Source organism: Thalia democratica, chromosome 4 (genome assembly GCF_965202585.1).
Source record: "Thalia democratica chromosome 4, ktThaDemo2.hap1.1, whole genome shotgun sequence".
NCBI classification, from domain to species: Eukaryota; Metazoa; Chordata; class Thaliacea; order Salpida; family Salpidae; genus Thalia; species Thalia democratica.
The window spans coordinates 43,199,907-43,225,765 of record NC_139168.1 but is presented as its reverse complement, the minus strand read 5'-3'; the positions used below and the strand labels follow the sequence as shown (position 1 = coordinate 43,225,765).

At 24.8% G+C, this 25,859-nt stretch overlaps 1 protein-coding gene across 1 annotated transcript; it reads right to left on the bottom strand.

Annotated features, from left to right (window-relative positions):
* Window positions 1–13,797: 13,797 nt before the first annotated feature.
* LOC145834260 (heparan sulfate glucosamine 3-O-sulfotransferase 1-like) lies at window positions 13,798–21,245 on the bottom strand. Its single transcript, XM_082941641.1, has 7 exons — window positions 21,220–21,245; window positions 19,374–19,516; window positions 17,251–17,348; window positions 17,027–17,190; window positions 16,442–16,616; window positions 15,829–16,031; window positions 13,798–14,437 (listed from the first exon to the last, which is right to left on the bottom strand). The coding sequence occupies exons 2-7, from the start codon at window positions 19,489–19,491 to the stop codon at window positions 14,107–14,109; spliced, it is 1,089 nt and encodes a 362-aa protein (XP_082797767.1). The 5' UTR covers window positions 19,492–19,516; window positions 21,220–21,245; the 3' UTR covers window positions 13,798–14,106.
* Window positions 21,246–25,859: the final 4,614 nt, after the last annotated feature.

Below are 25,859 nucleotides of genomic sequence, written 5' to 3'. Positions count from 1 at the left end.
GTAGTACTTGTCCTGGACAATGACGTTAAACTTTATCTTAGTGGTGTGCGACTCGATAACCGAAAGATTCCTTCGTACACCAGGTCGTAGGACCAAGTATTTTAAGCCTATTTTTATTATCAGATAAAAAGTAAAGTACAAATTGTTCTAATTTTTCTTTTGTTTTACAAAGAACATACTTTAAGTTTAAAAACAAAAATATTTTGAGGTTTAATATGTTTTTCAATTTGAAGATGTACATCATATAAAACTAAATGTTTTATTTTCGTTTAAAGACTTTTTACTGCACTTAAAACTGTTTTTTTTTACAGTAAATTATTTGTAATATATAGAAGGAACATTAAAAAAAATCATAGTTTAAAATTTATTTCATTTAAAATACTACTTATAATAAACTGATAAAGTGATATTGGTTCAACTATTAAAACAAAATATAGTTATGTCTTTAGGTGATGTTAAAATTATTTTTTTTTACATTTTACGATTGATTTTAGACTTTCTAAAAGTAGAATTTTCATGCTTCTGTATGTCAGGCAGATAATCAAGTTTAACTATTATTAGATTAGATTAGACCAGTGCTTCTGAAATGGGGTTCCGCGGAACCCTAGGGTTCCGCGAAGCCTTTTGAAACTTAAAAAAGATCATTTATTTAATTAAACATTTTATGTAAAAGTAAAATTAGGGGTTCCGGGGAAAATTTGAATTTTGGAAAAGGATTCCGCCAGTAGAAAAAGGTTCAGAAGCACTGGATTAGACTACAATAGTTGATAGGAACATATTCATCTATAAACATTGTTTTTTGTCTAACCAGTAGAGAATAACTTAGTTTTAACGATTTTTAACTCATATGATAGTTTTTTTATTGGAAGTTTAACTTTGCAAATTTAAAAAGAATTAAAGTTGCTAATTTATAAGCAACAGTGTTTAGCTAGATTGTATACCTTTTTAATAACTCTATTTCTTCTTATTTGTTTACATGCCTTAAAAATTTTTTTTTTTATAAACATATTGAATTTTTTTTTAAAATATTATTATTTCAATAATAATCTAGAAAACTAAATAAAAAACTATATACACAACAGTTTAGCAACTTTAATTTAGCTTCTTTAATAAAGATTTTGTTTGCTTTAAAGATATAGATTTTATTTAAGATATAGTGTAAAGCTTCTAAAATAAAATAAAGTAAGTAATTTTTTTTGTTAGTTATATAGAGGTAGGCGCTATTAAAAACAACAAAGTTTATTTCACAACTATAAGGTACATATAAAACATAAGATACGTACTTTAACTTAGTATCATATACCTTATCTTTATCATATAAGACTATTTTAAACTTAAAATGGTTAAAAGTGTAAAGAAACCTTTACAGAAAACTTGTGTTAAAAGTTTAAAATTAAAAAAACGTAGTGGCTGTTAGAAACTTTACTTTATTTGTTTATTTTTTACTTTTTTTATATAACTTAAACGTTGTCAGTTTATAAGGAAATTCAAATGCTAAATATTTCTATTTATAGTTAAGAAGGAGCATGTACACAGTTTTAAGAAGTTCTTTTATTCATTTATTAGTAGTTTCGATAAACTACAAGTTGACTTTGGCAAGTTAAACAGACAATTTTAAACTAATTAAATATAAAAAACTTTATGTAAAACTACACTTACATAAATTAATAAAAAGGTTGATTTTCTTAATTTGTAAAGCTAATAATTGCCTTGATAATTAATAACTAATCAAGTTTTTATGTTATGCTTAAAAACTAATTTGGTTCAAACAAATTGATTTTTTTTTATTAAAAAAATTATCATTTTCTTAAAAAAAAGTCTTAGACCATTCTAAACTGTTTTATATCTTCTTAAAAAAATCTTAAGCTTAAACAAAACTTACAAAATGCAAACGAAATTTTTATTTGCTTTAAGTTTTAGTGTCTCTAATATTTTAGGAAAGTATTTATTTTGATGTCTACATGAATGAATACAGTATTTTTGATTGTATTTTATGCCCTTAATTAATAATAATGCTAATACAAATTTTTTTTAATGTTTACAAGTTTGCGTTTCAGATTGACAGTGGCTAATAACCTCCAATTTAATTTATAAATACTTCGCTCAAATTTGTATGTAAGGGTTAATTAACGAAAAGCTTTTGCACACACAATATGACAATAACTCTTATTTCTAAGTCTACTTTTAATTGTCGTATTATGCATGTTTGTTGATTTACCTAATGAACTTATTTCGCGTTTAGTCTTTTAAACATCTTAGTGTACTTTTATGTTAAACTTTGGCCTTGTATGTCGCAGTTTCTATTTTGCATTTCATAGCATATTAATCATATATTATTATTAACGTATACTACTGTCAATTCATTTATAAGCATTATTTTATTTTATTCGGCAAGTTTTTTTTGCTTAATTTTCATTTCAATATAATTGATTTATATTTATAATATTTACGCCCGTAATTACAATGACTAATTAATATCTTTCTCATTACCTGTTCTTTCTATATATACTTATGTGATTCCTGTTTATTTATTGATAGTTAAAAATTTCTGAGGATCCTCTTAGGAGAAACAGTGTTAGCTAAAGTAACAATCGTTTAATAAAAAATATTTTAATAACATATTAAGCTTTCATTTAAAAAAGAACGTAATACTTACTAAAGTTATATATTTAATAAGGTAAATTCTTTGAATAACCAGAACAAAAAACTGTTTGCTTAACAAAATACTATTGATTTGTTCTATAACCTCAGTAACAAATTAAAATGTCTTTTAAAACGAGGAAAACAATTAAAATTAAATAAATAGCAAAATAAGGATGTGAACAAAACTAAGATTTTTTTTAGATAAACAGGAAGATAAAGTTTGATTTTAAAAAATTAACGTACTTCTCTGTTTAATAATTAAATAATATATGCTGTTAAAAAATTAAGAAAAATAAGCATTCAGTTTTTATTATATTAGTACAAATGGTAAGTAAGAAAAAGTTAATACTTTTGAATGTTTATTATATTCTAACTTATCCTAAAACTAATAGAAATGTTAAACATTTTATACGTGTAAATTATGTAAAGTAAAACTTGAATGTTTTGTTACATTATTTAAGACAGGGTTTCCCAAACTCATTTACTAAATCGCCCCCTTTTCAGAAATGTGGAAAAAAATCGCCCTCCATGATTTTATAAAGTAATTTTCTCTTGAATACTTACTTTTGAGCCAAAAAAGTTGTGTTCGAAATGTAATTTGTCTGGTACTTCTTATGCACGCACTTTTGGGCTGTATTCGAAGTAATTTACACGGCTTGAGAAAATAATTTACAGTTATTTTCTTATAAACCCAGTAAAGTGTATTAAAATACTTAAATATTAAAAAGCCTTGTGTAGTCTTTAATTAATTAAATTGTTTCTATCAAACGATTTGTTTAAATATAAATTGTTTTGAAACTAATGAACTCTTTAGGTTAGTTGTGGACAACTTTTGTAATAAGCAAGTTTTTTTTACTGAAAAATCCTTTCTAGTGTCGAGTTGTTAGAAAAATGTATAATTTTAAAAACTAACATAAAAGAAAATTAAAAAACTTGAGCAAAATTTTAATAAAATTATTTAGTATTATTGTTATCTAGGAAGTACTATTATGAACTGAAAACCGAATTGAAAGCGTATTTCAAAATATTAAGTACCAAAAAACTAAATTTTATTTGCTTTGCAGAAGTAGTTTTCAAGTTACTTAGCGGGCCGAAAAATTGACTGGATCTGGACCGTACGTTACCCATCTAAAATCTTAACTGAAACCTGAAATTATTATAGTTTCTCATATAACGAATTTTGGACATTTAGAAGTCAATGCTATGTAACTTATTAAAGCTGCACAATATACTTAGATTATTTTATAAATAGGCATATTCTAAAATTACTGTACCAGAGATTTAAAAAACTACAAAAGAATGAACAGTTTGTTTTACACATAATGAAATAAATGTTAACATCATTGCTGATCTAGTCTGACGAAGTTTGACCGACTGGTTAATTATCTCCCATGAAAAGTTGTTACATCAATTTTGTTAATGCAGTAATTTTTTGTTTTTTAATGCTAAGAGATATTGTAAGCAAGTTAGTTGTATAGTTAAATAATAATAGTAGAATACCTTGAAATAGTATTTGACTTGGAATAAACTTAAAAAAACAAAACCTTAATTCTAAAAGACATTTTTTTCTTTATCTAAATTTAAATAATGAAAACTTATGGTTTTACAGTTAATTCTTTGAACAGAAAGTAATTATATAAAAAAAATTTAATTGGTTAAAATTTTTTTTTGTAACTGTAGCAGTCTTTTCGATAGCTTGTTTAATTATGTTTGAATTTTTTTTTCTAGCTATCAGCCTATAATAATTTTAAAAAGGAAAATTGCGAAAAGTTAAAAGCTAGAGTTAAACTATTAAAATAAACAACACCTTTTAATTGTCAAAATATTTCGAATTAAAATAAAACAAAAAACAGTTGTATATTAGTTTAAAATTCCTTAATATATATATTTTTTAACAATAATAAATCAAGTTAGAAAATTAAAATTGACTTTAAGAATCTTTTAAGTAAAACACTTGAAGTTATTTTGAATAGAGACCTCAAGTCTATACACTTTCAAAGCCAAAAAATATGTTTTGAAATAAAAACTTTAATGGTTATCAAGATTTTTTTGTTTATACAGATTAAATAAGTAATAACAAAATAAGTCTGTCAAATAAATATCTTTCAAACAAATATTTTAATCATTATGCTATAAAAACTTTAAGTGTAATGTAAAACGATAAATATAAACTACAAAATTAACCAATTAAAAACAAAACTATTAATAACTTTCAAACAAAAACCACTTAATAAATACAGTAGACTTCCGCTTGAGTTCGCTTTTTGAACAAAATCAAAAAGTGCGAACTAAAAAATTATTATATTTTTTTTACAAAATGGCAAATTCCAATATGTTATAATGCAATAATGTTATGAATAAACATAAAATCCACTAAAACATAAAATAAACATTCACTAAAAAAGTAGACCTATATAAGCTATTAAATATATTAAAATTTTGTTTTATTAATACTTAGTTAGTAATAGACTTTTTTTATTTTAGTTTTAAGAAAATATAAATTTGCATTTTTTTAAGTAAAAAGTGCGAACTCCAGAGGAAGTCTACAGTAATTAATATTCATTAAGCATTAAGCAAACCTGATGTAGAATAAATAACTTAATTAAATTGTTAATTATAAAAGGACAACTTAAATACATTACAAACCAGGTTAGATAAAAATAATTTTAAAAATTAAATAAAATTAAAAAGAAAATTACATAAGATAACGAAGTCTAGTATAATGTGAAGAATGAGCTTCATGACTGCTTGCAATTTTTTCTATATTTGGTTTTAATCAGTCAAATAAATTCTCAAGTCACCTCTTTTACAAATATCTAGATTAGATCTTTTGCTAAAGATGTTGATAACTGAACTGAAAGCTTTCTCAACAAAATAGCTAGAAGGAAAAGCTATAAACACCAATCTAACTTCCTCCCAAATGATTGGATACTTTTGTCTTAGTTTTTGTTTAGTCCAAAAGCTTTCATTTCGTTCTTTGGTAAAATTTAATTAAAGTTTAATGTCAGTTTGTAAGTCTGAAAATGCTTCCTGTAAGTCAATGTTTACTTCAAAATGATCTGCTTCGAAGGTTTCCATAATCCACTTCGGGACGTTTTATTGAAAAACGTCAGTAAACCGTTTATCAATTTCACATTCAAGCTGTTCCAGATGAGTTGAAAATACTTCTACTTCACCTTATATTATTTGAAGTTTTAAGTTTTCTAAACTTGCAAACTGTAAAAAGTAATTATTTTTGAAATTTCTTCCATACAGCTGAAGTTGGTTTCTGAAACTGGTTATCTTATTTTCGACTTTCACAAGGTTCAAGGTTTTATCTTGTAAAGTTTTGTTCAGATCGTTGACCTTACCATATAAGTCTGACATGTAGGCAATGTCTTTTTTATTTAACAAGATTGTTTGCCAATACCTTATATCCTTTAAAAAAAAAAATCAATAACTGAATTTAAAACAGCCAAAAACATTTCTAGACAGTTTCCTTTTGACAATCATCCCACTTCTGTATGCATTAACAAATTATCAAAAACCTCATCATTGTCATTGCACAGCTATTAAAACAGACGACTTTATATAGCATGCCTTTTTATTTTGTTGACAGCTTTTATCACTAAGTTTAATGAGTCATTTAAATGAACTCTCAAATTTATTGCAACTACATGTTGGCGATGTATAACGCAATGTGTAGTAAATATATTATGGTTTAACTTTTTAGAACATGTTATTAATCCACGATACTTTCCTATCAAAGATGAAGCATCATTTGTTGCAATTCTTTTAAGATTTTTTAAAGGAATTTTATTTACTTCAAAATATTTTTTAATTTTTTTTAACACAAGCCTTTCTGTGCTATGCTTTTCCATTAGTATGGAGAACGCTAGTGCTTCGTATGTTGTTTTATCGACTATTAAACGCACGCAAACAAGAAGAAGACATATATTATACATAGACAATAACATAGATTTTTACAAATAATTTATGATCCTAAATAGCATATATATCAGACTATGAAATAGTTAGAGGGATTCCGATCGTCTATGACCTATGTAATTGTTAAATGAAAAAAACATGAATAAAATTATGTAATTTACTTGAAAATAGTAGTCTTACGAACTTAATCTTTTTTCCATATTTACATAAACAAAATAAACTTTTATTTGTTTAAAATGTACCTCGGGTTCAAATATCTAATAGCAAGCTAAAATTAGTAAATTGACAAGATAAAAAGTACAAATTTTATGGCTGCCCAAAATATTAAAATTGCCCCCTTTTTGCCTCCTTACTAGTTTTCGCCCACCCTTTCGCCCCTTTACTATTTATCGCCCCTCGATTTACTAAAATCGCCTTAAGGGGGGGTAGTATCGCCCACTTTGGGAAACCCTGATTTAAGAGATGATTTTTAGTTTTAGATAATTCACTTTTACTATAAATAATAACTCATAGTCAAGGGCTCCTTAAAATGAGCGATTTCAGCCATCATAGAGCAATAACTGGCAGGGGACGGAAAAGTAAATAGTAAATTTATTACTAAAAGGCGATTTCTATAAAAGAAGGATTTTCTTTGCTAAGTGGGCGATTATTAAAATGAACTTGGAAATCCCTGCTCTATTCGATGCTAGCTTAAAGTTTTTTTTTAGTTCAAATAAAAAGTAGATTTTCAAAAAGGTTAGTTAAAGTTTTTATTAAAAAACTAAGTTCTACATAATTTTAAAATATTTTTTTAATTGTTTAATTATTTATTTTAGAAAAATAGTACAGGATTCTAAAATTGTTTTTCTATGCAAACTATGTGAGCCATTTTTGTAAATATAAAAAAACTTTATAGTTATTAATCAACTATATTGGTAGAAATTTTTCATATTTTGTTAAATTAATAGTTTTAACTTGTTTTGTTTTCTAATACACATTCAGTGCTTTCCAAGAAAAGTTATATCAATTCTAACTTGACAATTTTTAGTTTTGCTACCGGATCCTAGCTGAGATTTTTCCGGGTCTGGATCCAGTTTATTGGAAATTCTTAGCTTTCCGCAGTCAGCTTCTTCTAGTTTTATACTTACATTATTATGTTTTTACATAGAAAACTTTTTTTATATAAACCTTAACTGCTCCTTAAAGCTTTTTAAATTTCTAACAAATCGTTTAAGGTTGCTGTTTTAGACAAATGTTAAAAGTATTTCTTTTTGTTTTTATTTAAATAAAATCAGTAAAAATGTTTTTTTTACATAATTCCACAGTTCTTAAACTTGATAATAATATTCCTAATACTATACGATCTTTTTTTGTTCACACAAATTTTTGAACCCTAAATTCATTTTATAAATGCTTTTTTTTTAACTAAATCCTTATAAATAACTAATTCTGAAACTGTTTTTAGTATATAGTTGTAAAATTAAATTTGGCCTGAAAATTTTGAGTTTAAAAAGACTAGAAAAATTAAAATAAATTGTCCAGTATTACATGGTTTACAATAAATTTGATTCCATTTATATTGTTACAGCTGAAAAATGACAACTTAGTTGCCACATTATTGAACTGCTTAAACCTTTTCACATAGTAAAGCAGCAAAGTAGTAGAAACAACGCAATGCTGTAAAGTGTATTTCCGCATACATAAGTACTGTTTTTTTTTTAAAGTGAATAGTCCACCAGGTCAAAATGGTTCTACAACCTTAGCAATCTTTGTAGCAATAATATAAGAAGCTTTCGAAAGAAGGTTGTATGCTACAAATAAAAGCTCACACTTAAATCATCATGATAATAACTTGTTGTTGTTCACAACAGCTGTTGATCAACGATATCGACTTTAATTTTTCCCTCGTAATCACAAACAGGAAGTTAAAAGGCTGTTAAAATTAAAAGAAAAAAAACATAAATGTATGAGGCTGTTAAAAGTAGTCTTTTTCCTCTAGTACTGCCTAATAACCATAAAACTAAACTATCTACAAATGGTGTTCCAAATTATTTCTAATCTTCTACTCCACGTTTGAAACAGAAACAAATACTCACGAAAGCGAGCAATAAGATTCAATTGATCAAGATATTGAGACAGAAATTAACGGTTTTTTTCGTTGAAGAAAATTTACTTTAATTAAAGAAGCTGAAGCCTTATCTTGGTGGAAGTCAAACAAGAAAATATGTCTTGATTTCGTCCGTTTTGCAAGGAAGTGTCTTTTGACACCTCTATCTTCTGTTTATTCTAAAAAATTATTTTCTGAAGCTGGTAACTTGTGCGAACTAAAGCAAAATTGATTGCTTCCAAAGACTGGCGAAAGGCTTTTATTTCTTCATCACATCTTTAAAAAGCTAGAATTGGTTTCTCTGTAACTTTATAGCGGAGATATAAGTCAATGTTATTAACTAAATTAATTACTTTTTTATATCTAAACAGTTACTAGTGAAGATAATATTCATTTTTTTATTCAAACTTTTGTACGAAACGTATAATGTAAGGCTTAAAGCAAAACAAATCAATTAAAGTTCGTTATTTCTAAACATTTAATTTCTCTTTCTTTTGCATCACACAAGTTACAAAATTCAAGTTTAGTAGTATAAGTAAATTTAAATCATGTCTTGAAATTTAAACTGAGATTTTGTTTAAATATTTTTTTTTCTTGTTTGTACGACGTTTATTATTTTTTGTTAGTCTACAAAATAAAATAGTTTAACATTGTGCTTGTTTTTTCACAAGATTTATGATTAAAAACTCTTTACTAAACTATTGGTATTATAACAATTAAATTTTTTAAGTGTTTTCTCTATTAACACTACACAAAGTTTAAAACATTTAATATCCAAATCCGGCCGAATCCTAAATAGTGGATCCAGCAGATCATTATTAAACTTATTGTTTATTTAAATTTTTAAATACAAAACATATTCCTTATTTCTGAACAATATAATGTAGACACTGAATATAACGTATCTATATTGAATAAGTACATATTAATTAACTACTTGCCACGTTTGCTGTTTTTTGTGCTAATCTAACATGCTAAGTTTTTAGAAATATGTTAATTTTTATATCCATAAATATATACAAGCTTTGTTATTTACGTCAGAAGTTTTATTTACTAAGAACTTCTTTAGTTTTCATAAACCGCATGTGTTTTTTTAATTTTTTTTAAATTAACTTTCAACTATATAAGTTTGTGAACTAAATTAAAATCTTTTAATGATTTTTAAAAAATCATACTACTGGTTTATTTACTACTGGAACTTTTTGTTTTCGTTATTGAATTTTAGTGTCGTTAATAATCGTAATAAACATTTTTCAATTTAAGATATGCGCGTTCGAAAATTAAAAACTTATACATTTATATGTATGTACAAAAAAAGATACAGTAAAGTACCTAAAGCTACCAAATGTGTAAAATTTAAGGAGATAACAATATAAAAGTAAAACATAACTAATTACTTATAAAATAGCACCAAAAAATTATTAAAAAAATGTAAACACAGTAAAGTAGTTTTTGATGTATTAACAATAAAAGGGGTCGGTGTCAGAAAAGCACAGCGTCACTTTAGCACGGAGTGACACTTTAGCATGGCGTCACTTTAGCACAGAGTGACACTTTAGCACGGGGTGACACTTTAGCACGGAGTAACACTTTAGCACGGCGTAACTTTAGCACGGCGTCACTTTAGCAAAGAGTGACATTTTTGCATGTAAAAATTTTAAATCCTTAAAAATTTTTTTAATAATGTTTAATTATCTAAAATAATTAACTTAACAAACACCCAATTGTGAAAATTAGTTTTAACACTTTCAAAAACATTCTCTTACAAAAAAATTATAAATAAAGTATTTAATATGTGCTTAAAATGAAATAAGAAAGTTTTTAATCTTTACCTTTCTCACTTTTTATTTAAAACTTACGCTTAAATTTTAGTCTTATTAAATTTAGTAAAAGCATTTAAAAAAGTTTTAATAATCTTAGAGCTTGTATTTATTGCTAACTTTATTAAAATAGTTTTATGTCGAAAATTTTAAAGTAAAACTATCAGAATATTTTCATCAAAAATTAAATAGTAAAACAAGTTAATAAAGTTTTTTAATTATTTTTTGTCTTAGTTTTAGGTAAAGCTTAAACTTGTAACTCATTTAAAGTTTGTTAAATTTTAGTTTACATGTTGCATAGTTCGTTTTTAGATTTTTTAAACAATACAGTACCTAATGTGATTTAAGCAAAGAAAATAATGCTAAATAAATTCTGTGGTAAAGTGTCACTCCGTGCTAAAGTGTCACCCGTGCTTTTTGACCCGTTCCCCAATATAAGAGTTATATTAAAAATAAATTTCAAAACTTGTTGTAATTTCAAAATGATTTTAATATGATTATATACTTTAAACCTTAAGAAAGTTAAAGTGTCCATACAGTTTACAAAAAATCAGAAAAATGTTTTAAATTAAAACCTTTTTTTGACTTTTTTCAGCTTAAACTCAAAATAACCAAATAAAAATTTATTAAATTATAACTATCTTTAAATTTTGACTCGAGCTACAAAGAAAATGATGAACTTTAGTTATTACAAATATATCAAGTATTGCTGATATATTAGTATGCATCGAAATACAAACAACTGTTTGTAACAGCAACATATTACTTTTTTTATTTATGTAATGGAACATCAAATTGTATTTGAAACTGTTTTGTTTTCGGAAAATTAAAAAGGGGAATTCCCAGAAAGAAACGCATATAATATTGATGCAATGGTAATATAGTTATATTAGGATAAAATAAAGAGCATACAAGAAATTCTTGATGTAATGTTGAATAAAATTAAGAACATAGCTATATTAACAAGCCACAGAGAGTGGTGGGGGCATTCTAGACCACCTTGCTGCTGCTAACATGTAGTTCATTTAGACATCTGTATTATTTGTTGTTTATTGTAAAGGTCATTATTTAAACATTGTTATGTTTACATAAGTAATTTTTGATTTAAATTCCAAATAAATATTTCTCAATTTAATTTATACATTTTAATGTATATGCCTTATAGATTTGATTTATGTCTAAAAATTTTTTATTCCCTTAAAAGTAATTACTAAAGTTGATGTTTTTTACATGTTTGTTAGTGTTTGTAGTTGTTCTGTAATACAATATGTTCATTCTTTTCATGCCTAGTTTTATATAGAGTAACCCTAAGTATTATTTAAAATCATAATTTAGTGTAAGTTAAGTATAAATTTAATAATGGTTCTTAAATTGGTTGTACACTACATTATAAATCACTGGGTCAAAAGTTGTGTAGTACGTCACAAAGGTTTCCAGGTATAATCGGCCAAAAACTGGTTTATTTCCGAACAATACTGAACGTTTCAGTTTTTCAACATAGATCTTGTTGGTCCCTTAAATGAGGTTTTTTGTAACAATAAATTTATTTTGACAGCGAAGACCGAGCAACAGGGTTCCTTGTGACAATGCCAATTCCAGATAAAAAAAACTTTGACAGTTAGAAATGCTTTTTTGTAGGTCCTTTCGGGGTCCCTTAAGTGGCCATTTCCAATAATGGCTGAAAATTTGTAAATACCGTCTTGTCTGAAGCTTCCGAACAGTTGGGGATAGACCATCGTTTAGTTAGCCCGTACAGCCCTCAAACAAATGGTTTTGCAGATAGGAAACATAAGACTATCAATATGGTACATTGTGCTTTGACCGATAAGACAAATTGGGCTTTGCGTTTTCCCTTAGTAACAGCAGCTATTAATAATACTTTTGTTGAATGTACACTCCACCTCAGTATGCTCTAAGGACGTCAGTCACCCTTTCGGGTAGTGTAATGTTCAATGAAGATAAGGAAAATTCTGTCAATACTACACTCAATTTCTTAGATACTAAAACGTTTTTGAACACAATGGCAAAAACTGGTAGAAAGTTCAAACGTTATAAAAGTAAACATATTACGAACCAGGTATATTCGAGTGCGAATGGGTATGGCTTAGTAGACAAAAAAAGCGGAAACTTAGTTCAATTTGTGATTATGATGAAGTATTTTAATTAAAACTGAAATAGTTAGACTTGGAGACTTGATAACACTGAGTTTTATTTAAAAAACATTCTTAATTTCAAGTATTGCTCTATTTTTTTTATACTTAATTATATAACTTAAAGAACTGTTAAATAACTTTTATACACAGTTTTATTTTGTTGATAATATTTTACTGTTTTGTTATCAAAAACTTGATACAGTTAACCCTTAATGCTAAACTTTCAATTAAAAAAAAATAGCTAACAAATTTTTCAATGTATGCTAAAACAAATTTTTTGGTGTTTTAAATAGTTTTAAAGCTTTAAAAATAGTTTCTATTGATTTTATAGAGTATAAAGAGGTAATTTAAAGTTTTCATTTTTTCAATAAACTCGTTCTAAAAGAAGATATAAAAATACTAAAGATCTAATATATAACTAAAAAGTTTTAATGTCGTATATCACGTTAGCATTTGAAGTTATGATAAAAATTTTAAATAAAAGGTGTGTTTTTCATCTTTCAGTCAAATAAACTTATATTCAGATTAAAGTTTACTAAAAAGGTAATATATAAAAACGTAAAATTGTTATGTATATTATGCTCTTCAATATATTGTGTAAATCTTTAGCTCTATCTATTACAAAAGTTTATAAGCTATAACTGAAAGTTTAATAATTAAAAATTTACTCATAAAAAATGTTTCACTTAGTTAATCATTGAGTTAAATATGATTCTCATTTACAGTAAATTTCCTCATCAAATTGAATATGAAATTCAAGCAGAATAAAAAACATTTGATAAAACTTAAAACGAAGTATTCAATTTATCAACTTAAGTTAGTCTAAAAGAAATCTTTGATTAACTTGAGTTCATTGTAAATTTTTTAAATACTAAATCGTGTAGTAACTTAAATAATTAAACTATACTAAGACTAAAAATGTAGAGTTTAAATTTTATATTGCATAAAAAACAGTGTATAAAAGTAAAAAACGAAGAAAAAATAATAAAAAACATAAAATAAATTTAAAGTGTTAAGATTATTTTCTAAAGTATAATTCATATACTCTACTACATACATCTTTCAAACTTAAATATAAAACTTTGCTGTCAAGTTGAGAAACAATTAAATTACAGTATATTACTTTATATTTAAGGTTTTTACAATGTCTTTGTAAAAAAGTGTTTAACAAAATATTATAAGTATGTACTTTTAATTAAAACAAAAACGTTAATCAAGTATACAAAAAACTTTACTAATTTATAATATTTTTACAAAATTAAAAAAAAAAAAACTAGATCTTTTTTTAATTAAAATGCAGTAAAAAAATAGCTATAATTTTTAGTATTTAAGTTCTATTAGAGTATGAAAAGTTCTATGATTTATAAATAAAAAATCCTAAATAGTTACTTGTTAATAAAAATAAAAAACTGTTATTTCCATCAAAGACAATAGTTTTTAGTAATTTTTGTTAATATTCATTTTTAATTGAATATAATTACCAATCAAATCTCTTGCCTAACATTTTATACAGAAGCTCGTTCGGTTCTTTATAAAAAGCTTTTAGTTGCCGCATAGTTTCTTCGCTAGTCTGCGTTTTTCCATTTCTAGTTCGCATTTTCTCCTTTATCATGCAAGATTTTTCTTCAGTAAATGGATTTTTAAAGCAGTAAAATCCAGTTTCTGGATCCTTGACATAGTCATCTTCAAACAAAAGCTTTGGGATGTCCAGAAAATCTTGTACTTTTTCTATTATTTTACCAGGTTGAGACATCAAGTCATCTCCGTTTACAATAAACAAGTTTGAGGAATTGTAGAATTCGAGCCATCTAAAAAAGTAAACTTAGGCATTATTTTAAAGTTATAACTATATAAAGGTTTATAAGTTTACTAATAGTAAAGCTTGATGTTTAGAGTAACTATCAACCAAAAAAATCATTCACTTTGTTTTACTATTTTTGTTTTACCTAACATTTAATGCAGCAGTCTTCAGGGTAAGCACATGTGCACAGTATGGGTGCATGGAAAACTTATATAGCAGAAAAACTATTTATTATGTGACATTTAGTTTGTCTTTTTATGTTAGAAAAAGCTAATTATAACATAACTTAACAGTTCTTAATACATATGTTAAGACATTTAAAACATTGAAAGAAGTGCTTATAATTCATATTTTTTCAGCCTAGTATGCTTAGAATTTATTTGCCAGTAAATATTTTGCAAAGCTTTTAAAAATATTGAAGACCACTGCTTTAACTTGTAAGCTTTATATTGGTTTTAACAACTAAAAATTATTAGTAAAACGGTACTTAGATTTTTATACGGTTTAGGTTTCCAGTTTCTAATTTTTTCAGGTATATTTACAGTTTACAAAAAAAGAACTTTGTTTTGAAAAAAAAAAAGTTAAACATATTTAGCTTTTACCATATTCTCTAGATATACTTTTTAAACTTCTCAAAAGTTCAAAAGAACTAATAATCTTACTTATAAAGGCTGTATTAAAGTTTGAAAAAATATCTGACGAATGAATTTGTTAAAGAGAGTTTCACATTGTATACACATTAACAGTAATAAAACGTACTGCTACATTGTTTACAAACTTGTTTACAAAAAATAGATTTAAGTGAGTATTATCATTATTTTTTATTAAAATGATAAGGCTTAACCTAAATTTTTGTTTTTATTTTTTACGAGTTTAAGTCTATGTTGATACTTTTTATGGTTTTAAATAACAAAAAAAAAACTTAATGTATTTTAAATTTTTAAGGTACTTCATCTCTACAAAATTAAAAAATACATAAAATAACTCTGGGTTTTTAATACTAATCTAAACAAAAACACGGTAAAAATGAACGCAAAAAATCCAGGTGAAGCTAAATTTAAAACACCTTAGATTTTTTTTCAATGTTTAATTTATTTGATCATTAACTCTAACAAGCTTAAAATTTTTTTTTAAGTAATAGTTTTAACTATCTGAGTTAGACAAAACTTAATTCAAAGCTTGTTATCAGCGAGAACAAATTGTATCTAATTGTACTAAAAACAAAAAAACGTAAACTATTAAAAAAACTCTTATCTACATATTCATTTTTTATATCAAAAGTTCTGTCGAAAGTTTGATACAAGATATTCTAAAATGCTAATGTTTAAAATGTAATAAATTTTCTAATATTTCATTATTTGTATAAATAATTGAGTAATAAAACTATTACAAAAATACCTAGACACATGAAGCGCATAAAACCCTGTAGTAAGAATAGTTGAAGGGTAGTCCCACTTATGATACTCCATAATTCGCTCCCTCAGCTTAAGAACGTCTTCATCACTTGTGTATGTTCGCAGTTTACTGTATCTTGGCATATATATTTTAAGAAAGTGTTCTACTGTTGGATATCTTGTTTTTGTTATTGCCTTCATGATCAACTAAAAAGTATTTTTTGACAGTTTTAATAATTTACAACGTTTATTTTAAAATATTAAAGTTAGGCAAACCGAAGAACTTAGAGTTAAAATTAACACTTACATGCTTAATTTTTATTTAGTGCTTTTAACCACCCTAAAAAATTTTTATAATGCTAATCACTTCATACACTTTCTCAAAATACTATATTATTGTGAAAAACGCTTTGTTTTAAAGCACAACTAACTAGATAATATGTTTTAAAAGTCTTCGTATATTTCATTCAAAAGAGTTTATTATTTTATTAGGGGTTAAAATCATGATACATTGCTAGAGATTGTTTTTTGACTTATACTTATATGTTTCCTTCTTAGTTCTTAAGATGCTACAGGTTTATTTATAATATTCATTATTATCTAGTGATCAAACTTACTTCTTGATGATAGTCTGAAATGACTCTTTTTGCTGGATCGCAAAGAACGAGCAGTAGCTTTGCATTTGGAACTGCTCTACTCATCATTTTCGGTATGTGTATTGGATGCCAACTAAAGTAAGCTGGTGTTTTTTCAAAAATAAGAGCATTGGTTGGTGCTTCTGGCATCATTTCTCTAAAAAAACAAGTTGAGAAATACAATATTGTAATATAAAACTATGCATTTACATTTAGATAAGATTTAGGTTACATCAATGTTGTTTAACCAACGTGCCAAAAAAAAAAGTACATAGTTTTGAAAGTTTAGCGTTGTTTTTTTTCAAGTTTAGACTTAAAATAGTTAGTTTAGACTACTTTTATTTCATTACTATATTAAGTTACTGTTAAGTTCATTAGATTATTTTAAAAAAATTATGCTTAAAAAATTTGAGCAAAAAATACTTATCTGTTTCAACCAAAAACTTGTTTTTCCATAAAACAACAAATTTGTAGTTTTATATATTTTCAGTTTATGTTAGTAAATTTTTTTTAAACTTTTTCATCCATTTGTGTACTTAACATTTTTTACAAATTTTATCAACTTACTTGTAAAGATCTACTCTCCCAGGTGAGTTTCCTTCAAAAAAATGAGCCTCAATCGGATGTTTGTGAACTATCATCGGATGCTGCCACAAAAACTGGGCAAGAGCGTGAGTACCGCATTTTTCAACTCCTATTCCAATAATTGAAGGTAATCGTTTTGAATATTCCTAAACAAATGTTATGTTTGTTTGGCAAAAGTAAAAAATAAAAGATTAAATCCCATTTACTTCGTTTTTTAAAAGGTTTTCAACCATTCTCCACTTTTCTAACCGTATTTTGTTCGCTGTATTTTTGTCTTCTTTTTTTACATTTTCTTCAACAACATCTAAATATAGTACAATTTAGATATTTCTGCTAATATTAAGTATTAAAAGCTTGTATGACGAAAAAGTATATAAAACTATATACATGAATTTTATTAGTATTTAAACATTTTTGTTATTGTATTTAGTTCTAACTTGAACCTTTGGATTTTAAGTTTGTTTGAAAATTTTGTATTTAAAAAGTAAAACTTAAAACCTAAATAGTCAGTATATACGTATTTTCAAACCTATGAAAACAAAAGTTTGAATAAATTTAAATATTAAAGTTTAGTATAAAGCATTACAATTTTTTTAATTTAAGTAGTATATGATTAATATTGCATTTTAGATTTTAGTTTATATTAAACAAATAGAAATAATTCAATATTTTTATTTTTCAAATTTGTTAAAGATATTAATTATGCTAAACAATTAATAATATAATGCATTAATTTTTATTTTAATTAATGAATTAAAATTTCAACTATCTCGTAGAACAGCCAGCCTAAGTTTTATTTTTATTTTTTTCACATTTGTTAAAGTATTTATCTGTTTAAGTTAAAAGAAATATTCAGAATAATGATAAATTATAGGTAATAACCACTTTAAAGAATTATCATTTTTTCTAGTAAAACAAGTATAATAATAATCGAGATTGCCCGAATGGTCACTTTTGCACGAAGAATCCTTTTTGCAAGAAGTCGCTTTTGCACGGAGGGTCAATTTTGCATGAGTGACAGTTTTGCACGAAGACACTTTTGCACGAGTCAAACCACTTACCGACCAAAGGTATGAGTTAGTGGTAAATTTGAGAGTAAAAATTAAAAAAAAAAATAAATATAAATATAAACAAATACACAATTAAAAAGAACAAAAAAGATAAATAAATAAAAGAAAAGAATAATATCAACTAAGAGTAAGGGTTAGGGTAAACAGTAAAAAGAAAAGGAACAATAAAAGTAAAAAAAAAGTTTCAACCCGTTAAATGATGCCGTGCTAAAGTGTCATTCCGTACAAAAGCGTCTATCGATGCAAAAGTGACGCCGTGCAAAAATTTCTTCTTGAAAAAGTGTCTTCATATAAATGTGTCCCTTTGTGCATTCCTGACACCTGCTAAGCAATAATATTTTTTCAAAGTTTGTAATCATTTAATAATTAGCCAGTTTGAGATAACTCTTAAAACAATATCTTACATCTTTAAATGTATAAATACGAAGTTATCAAAAACTTTAATGATTTTTTCAAAATATCCTAAGCTACTAATTTAAAGTTGAAAATTTTAAGCTTGTTTATACAACTAAGTTTATATGGAAATATATCATGTATTGCTATTGTATATAACATAAAACTATTTAAAACCTCACATGTAAGTAACAGATATATTTTCTGTAATCATCTTAAAAAAGATTTAGATACTTATACATATATAATTTTAAATAAAAAATGTTTAACTAAGGTGATTTGAAAAATTCTGCACATATGTTACAAGTACAAAAAAAAACAGTTGTGGTTGTAGGGTGTTTTTTACTAAACCTCTTTTGCATCTAGGCATGTTTTTGTTTTACGTTCAAATGGAAACAGAACAAAAAATTTTAAAACAGTATGACTTTTTTAACCAATTTTTTAGTCTTAATTTTGGTAATTTGATGTTTAGTGCTTCTGATTACATTTTCACAATATAAATTTTAACGCTTTCGTAAGCAACATTTATATTTGAATATTTTTAAATCTTTATATAATACACAGCGAAGGTTTTTAATTAGTTACAAAAATTCAAATTAAACTAGCTGTTAGCTATTAAAACAACTTAAAAATATTTTTGAAACTAAAAAGTAAATTTTAAATATATTAACAATTTTTTTAATTTGTAATCTAGTTTAAAACAATTAAAACTAAACATTGTTTGTAAGTTATAAATGAAACCTCACAATTAGGTAATCTAACGCTTTTAAATAAGTTTTGATTTTATTTAACCAATGTGATAAGCTCTTTACAAAGTATATATAATTTTAAAAGTAGCTAATATATGTAAAAAATATTTAACTAACCTAAGTTTTCGAATTCTTTTTCAGTTAAATCATTGTATGTAGTTTTTATTAAAAGTAAAAACAAAGTAACTAATGCGAATAACACTAAGACCCTTCCATAAAGTTTTAGTTGACCCATTTAATTTGGACTGTTCTAAGTTATTCTGCATAAAAATATAAATACATTTTAAAAATCAATTTAAATATCATCCATCATTAACCTAATTGGAATTAATTAAAAAACTTAACTTACTATTAAAACTATATAAAAAATTAAGAAAAAAATAAACAAAATTTTTGATTTAGATAATGCATCGACATAATTAAAAACAGACAACTTCACGTTGTTTATTAACACACAAAGTGATATACAACAAAAGCACTCTAAAGATTATGTTTACTTCAAATGTTAACCCTATAAGGAATAAAGTAAATACAGTTGTAAGATGTAAAACTTATTGGAGTGCTATTAAGTTTTACGTCTTACAACTTTTTTGACTTTGTTCAACAAGTAGTTTTATTTTGAAAGTTTTTACTGAACTTCTAATGAAGTTGTATTTTTCTTTGTTTTCAATTTTGTTTTGTATTTAACTAATAACCATTAAGTTTATCAGAAACAGTAATTTTTTGTCTTATTTAAGCTTAAAAGTGTTTTCAAATGAATTATGATTTATTTTTGTTTCTTAATATAAACGTTTAAAACAAACAAAACTATTTTGAATTTTACTTATTCAAGGAAGCAGAGATAAAAAAGTTCGATAGACTATTTTTGTTTGTAACTAAGTATTATATTAAAAACTTCTAAGTAGTGTATATATAAAATATAATAGGCTGTAAGAAAACTAACTATAGGTTATTAAAAATTTCAACAAAAACTAGTTAAACATCAGTTCACTGGAAAAAATAAAAATAAATATACCATACACTATTTGTTTTTTGTACCTTAATCTTAAAATAGATTTTAGTACACTGAACACAATAAATAAATCGAATCTCAAAAAATTTGTCAAAGGGCCTCTTAAACAGAAAAGCCTTCCGATTATTGAGCTACACACCACTTTTTAAATTTTAATTATCTAAGTTATAGTATGCAAAAAAAAAACTTTCTAACATTAAAATCAAGTACTTCAAAAAAATAGACACATATACACTAATAAAAAAACAGAACAGAAAATGACATCCAAATTATTGGGACATGTTCAAAATCCACCCGCGTTAAAAATCCACCCGACCAAAATCCACCCAGTAAAATTATAGAACTGCTTACCGAACGAGGGTAAGGGTTAGGGGTTTTAGTGATAGTGAAAAGTAAATAATAAATAAATAATAATAAAAAAAATATACAAAATAAATTAGTTACTAAAGAAAATGTAAAAAAAATCGGGTGGATTTTGAATGCGGGTGGATTTTGATAGTATACCAACTTATTATATGTAACTATTTAGTTCTATAAATCAACTCTTTATGAACATTGATAACTTAGTATTTTTTTTTATTAACTTATTTGGAAACTAAAAAGTATATGCAAAAAATATTTAAAAAACATATCCTTAAGTAACATATAATGTAATAAGTCTTGAAGCAAACATAAAAGCAAAATTAAAATAACTGGGTTTTAATAAACTTTTTACAAATAAAGCTAATTTCCTAATAAAAACAGTAAAAATAAATTAGTTTATTATTATATTCTATTATGAAAATAACTTTGTTTGTATTTTTATTTTTTTAAATACAAACGTCCATATACTTTTTTAAGGTACTACACTTGTTTTTTAGAGTAGAAAAATAATAAAATTTAATAAGATTGTACTATAAAACGTTTTTAGTACAAAAACTACAGTACAAATAAAAAAGCTAAATAACAAACATTTGATGTGTTGATATGCTTCAATTTGTTTCTAAAAATTCACTCGAGGTTTAGCTATATTTGTTTTGAAATATTTTATAACTGGTTTATTAAACAAAAACTAAAAATTGCTCAAATTTTTTTATTTCAAGGACCTGGATACGCAAAAAGACCTCTCGGTCATCGAGTTGCATACCCAACTCAATTAAAACTATAGTGAGCTAAAAACTAAGAAAAAAAATTACAATAAAGAAGTATATAAATATAATTCTAGTTTAAAAAAAAGAAAATATTTCATATAATTGTATTAAGCTCTTCAAACAAATAACGAAACTAAATTCTTTAACCTAGCAGTGAAATAAAACAAAAATTATTTTGTATACTTTTTTTACAGACTTTTAATTTTAAATTTTTTACAATTAATATTTATTTTTATAATATTTAAAAATACTTTCATTAACACATCAAATAAATAAGAACTTAAAATATAATAATTCATCAGAAGTATCATAATAAACTCTAAAGTAGTTGTTAAATCCCAGAAAATTTAAATTCTAGTTCTAACAAAAGAGTTAAATACCATTTTATTTTCATTTTTACACAAACATATTTTAATAATTTTCTCAAAATATCCTATAACGTTCTTTTTTATACAACCGATTTCATTAACTTTATTCAGTACGTATACAACTGCATTACATAAACAATTTTCAATTTATATAGCTCTTACAAGTATAAAACTATTCATTTTAAATTAAGCGTTTTTTGTCGCTATAAAAGTTTATAATAGTTCATGCATCATTTGAATTGTATACGCACAGTAGAAGTTTATTTGTGTTAAATTCAAAAAAACTGTGTTGGACTTGTATTAGAAGCTTAAAAAAACAGATAAATGTTCAAAATTATAAATCTACTATTACTTAGTTAAAGTTTAATAACTATAATACTAAACAACTTTTAGTGATATATATAAAACATAGCTTTTTTTTAGCTTTTTCTTTAAAATCTATGCAACATTTATAAACAAATAGCTTATTTTGTAAACAAAAAGACTTGAAAACTAAGCTTTATTGGGTTTATAATATAAATAAAGCCACAAAATGAACTTATTAGAATGATAGTTACCGAATAGTACATCTACTTCTTCATTATCAGATAACAAAATCTTAATGCTACACAAGAAAATCTTGTTTTAAACCTTGACAATTTTAAGACTATAAAAAAATTACATTTTAAGTTTAAAAGCATATTATAAAATATTTTTTTCAATAAAATAAATGCTTTAACTATCTAGTTTAGAAGAGTTAAAAAATGAAAAATAAACTGCATTGCTGAATTGTAATTTTATAAATGAAACTTCAAAAAGTCGTTAGACGTAGGTTTTAACCTTAGGCTATTATTAAGTTCGACTACTTACGGTATACACGTGTTCAAGTACCGAAAATCATACTATTATACCAAAAAAAATAAATAATAACAAATTTTAAATGTAGTACGCGTTTATTACCTTTACAAAAGCAACAATTTGTATTTAACAGTACAATCAATTTTTAATTAAGTCTAATCTAATATGTTTAGTTACGCTAAAAAAAAAGTTTTTTTTTGGTTAAAAATCTGTATTTTACACACTTAAACCACTAATCGAAAGTTTTGTAAGTTTTTTTTAAACTAATGTTAAAGTTTTGAATATATACTAGCGTAAACAAAACTAAACGTTGTATAATTTTTAGTTAAGTGACGTTTTTTTTTCTTTACAAAATTTTATTGTGTATTTTATTGCAAAAAAAGGATATACACAATGCTTTAATTCTTAGTTTAATACAAATATTAGAATAGGTGTAATGAATGAGATCGTAATTTACGAATTTTTTTGTGCACTTTTAATAATTTTCGGCTGCTAAATAGAGTTAAAAACTTTTATTTTTTTAGTCAGGAAATACACTTAACATTTTTGAAATTGAACTTCAAACTTAAAAACATGGGTAGCAAGTATCTCTGTGCTAGCAATTTTAAAATATCTAAATACTGAGAAATAGGTGCAAACACGATTTTTAGTTCCACATTTCTAAACTATGTTATTTAGTTTTTTATACTAAAGTTTCTGTTATTTAAACCTAAACTAAATTTCATTTTAGGTATTAAAAAAATAAAAACTAATCAAGCGCATTATAAGATATAAATATATTCTGTTTATTCTATACACAGTTATATCATTTTTATCAACAATACCGTACAACAAAGTCCGCAATTTCAACTTTTGTTGTTTTATAGGTTAATTTGCTATGACTTCATATACTTAAACCTTCATGCGTATATAATAGATGAATTAAACAATAAATGAAAAAATAAGAAATTTTAGATGCGTTAGGTTCAAGAAAGAAACACTTTTGTAATGGTTCTGCTTGAAAAAAATTTAACTTCGCTCCAAAATAGAGCTAAAATAACATGGTCGGATTCAGTTGTAAGGTTTTTAAATTGTTTTCATTCATAACATTGTGTAAATGAGGTAAAGTGATAATACAGCAGATTATTAAGAACATCTATAACATTATCGCTAACCCACTTTACCCAAATACATAAAAGATAAACCGAAAAAAAATTATTAACTATATTAAAAAAAATAAATAAAATACTCACCTATCTGAAGCGACCTTAGAACTGCAGCCGACGCAAAATAACATCTATGCTGAGCAATATCTGAAAACGCTATCGTTCGATATTGACTACCGTGTTTTGAGGACTAATTATTAGAAAAATAACCAATTTTAAATCAAAACACATAAGGAAAAGTTTAGGTTTTTATAGTTAAATTGATAACTGAGTTTTTTCTACAATAAAAAACTAAATCTACATATTTAATCTATACTTACGATCTTATACACAAGCTGCAGTCGTATTTTTAATTTTTTAACGACATATCATAACTTTCTTTCCTTTAAACTTAGAGTTTAGAATTAAGAATCTAAGATTCAGATGTCATAGGATTTAAAAACGCATCACAATATTAACAATCAGATAAAAAACATAATGAAAAACGTAATTTTTTGGAGACAGCTTTAACGATTGTTATAAATTATAATAAATCAAAATAACAAACTTATAAAATTTTTTGAGATTTGAATTTAAACAATTTATTAAGCACATAGGTTTAATTTAAAAAGTTCAAGAGTTCTTTTGCTTTTTTATTAGATTTAAACTCTATTTTTTTTACACTGTTAACATGCATGAACACATTTTATATCCATAAAAAAATTCAAACTATACTAAAAGCAACTTTTGTTTATAAAACAATTGTTCTATAAAATAGTAAGCACAGTTTAGTTATATTTGGAGACTACTTTATTCAACAAATTTTAAAAATATTATGAGAAAGATATATAGACTTTTTTTAACTAGAATATTTACTTTTTATATACTGTTTTCAACTGCTTTAGTTTAAATAAAATATCAAATTAATGTTAGCAAAAAAATATACATTAACGAAGTTATTATATTTTTTTACTAGTATCGATTTTTTATATACATTATTACCATCCTTTTATTATTTGAAACTTGGTTTTTTAAATTTTCTGTTACTAGTTAAATACTATTCTAGATATATTTATAACATTTTTGTTATTATAGTACGTTTTTAGTTACATTTATAGTACAAGAGCTTTTTGTACTTACTACAGTTAAAGTTGTTTTTAAGCTTTTGATTTTAAGTTTTTAAGTCAGTTTTTTAATAAGAGTGCGTTAAACTGTTATATATTCAATATATTATTGTTACTATTTTAAACGGAAGAAGTAATATCATAAATAAAAAATATTTTTTAGGTACTAAATGTAGTAAATGTTAAACAATTATAAAAAAAAAGCTATACAATAATAATAACAATAATAATAGTAGTAATAATAATAGTAATAATAATAACAATAAATTTATATTTGAGGTTCTAAGTTTAGTTACAATTTAGAACCTCAAATATAAATTTATACTGCTCTTCAACCATTAAATCGAGCACTTTCATAGAGAGAACAATACTAAACAAGTCATAAAAGATATAAAGAAAGTAGACTTCAACTATAGTTTGAAAGACATACCAATAGCAAATAAAAAGGAGTACCTCATTAAGCTTTATGATGCTACTTCAAAATTCGTCAACCGATTGAGGTGGAAATTATATTTTTATAACAACGAAAATATTAGCCGAAGAAGAAGTTTTCAAAAGCAGCACCAGCGTGTGATTATCGAAAGGTCTTTGAAAGTGATCTATTCGATATCTTTAAAACGTCGAATTCTCCTCGTATAAGTCAAGTTTTCAGAAAAAGCTAAACAAGATCTAAACAAGCTACTAATCAAAAACAAGGTAATACTTTTCGCCGACAAGTCAAGAATTTTATATCAGACAGACCCAAAACTTTATAACAAGCTAGTAACCGACAACTTAACTAAAATGCTCTAATTGATTCAAATTTTAAACATATGCTAAAATACTCAGAAAATAAAAACCCTCAAACTAAAAAGATTAGAAACCGATCAAAAAAATTAATTTTCTTCAAACCATCCTTCTGCCAATCCGTCAATACAAATTTAGGGAAAATATTCTTCCAGCTCATCGATAAACATTTTAAAAACAATAAAGTACTCAGCAAAATTATAAACAAAAATAATTGCAAGA

Coding starts and splice junctions, on each gene's coding strand:
- LOC145834260 (XM_082941641.1), bottom strand. CDS start 19,491: ATGGGTCAACTAAAACTTTATGGAAGGGTCTTAGTGTTATTCGCATTA. Junction 16,032..16,441: donor TTTCAGACTATCATCAAGAA/GTAAGTTTGATC, acceptor AATACTTTTTAG/TTGATCATGAAGGCAATAAC. Junction 14,438..15,828: donor TATGCGCTTCATGTGTCTAG/GTATTTTTGTAA, acceptor TTACTTTTTTAG/ATGGCTCGAATTCTACAATT.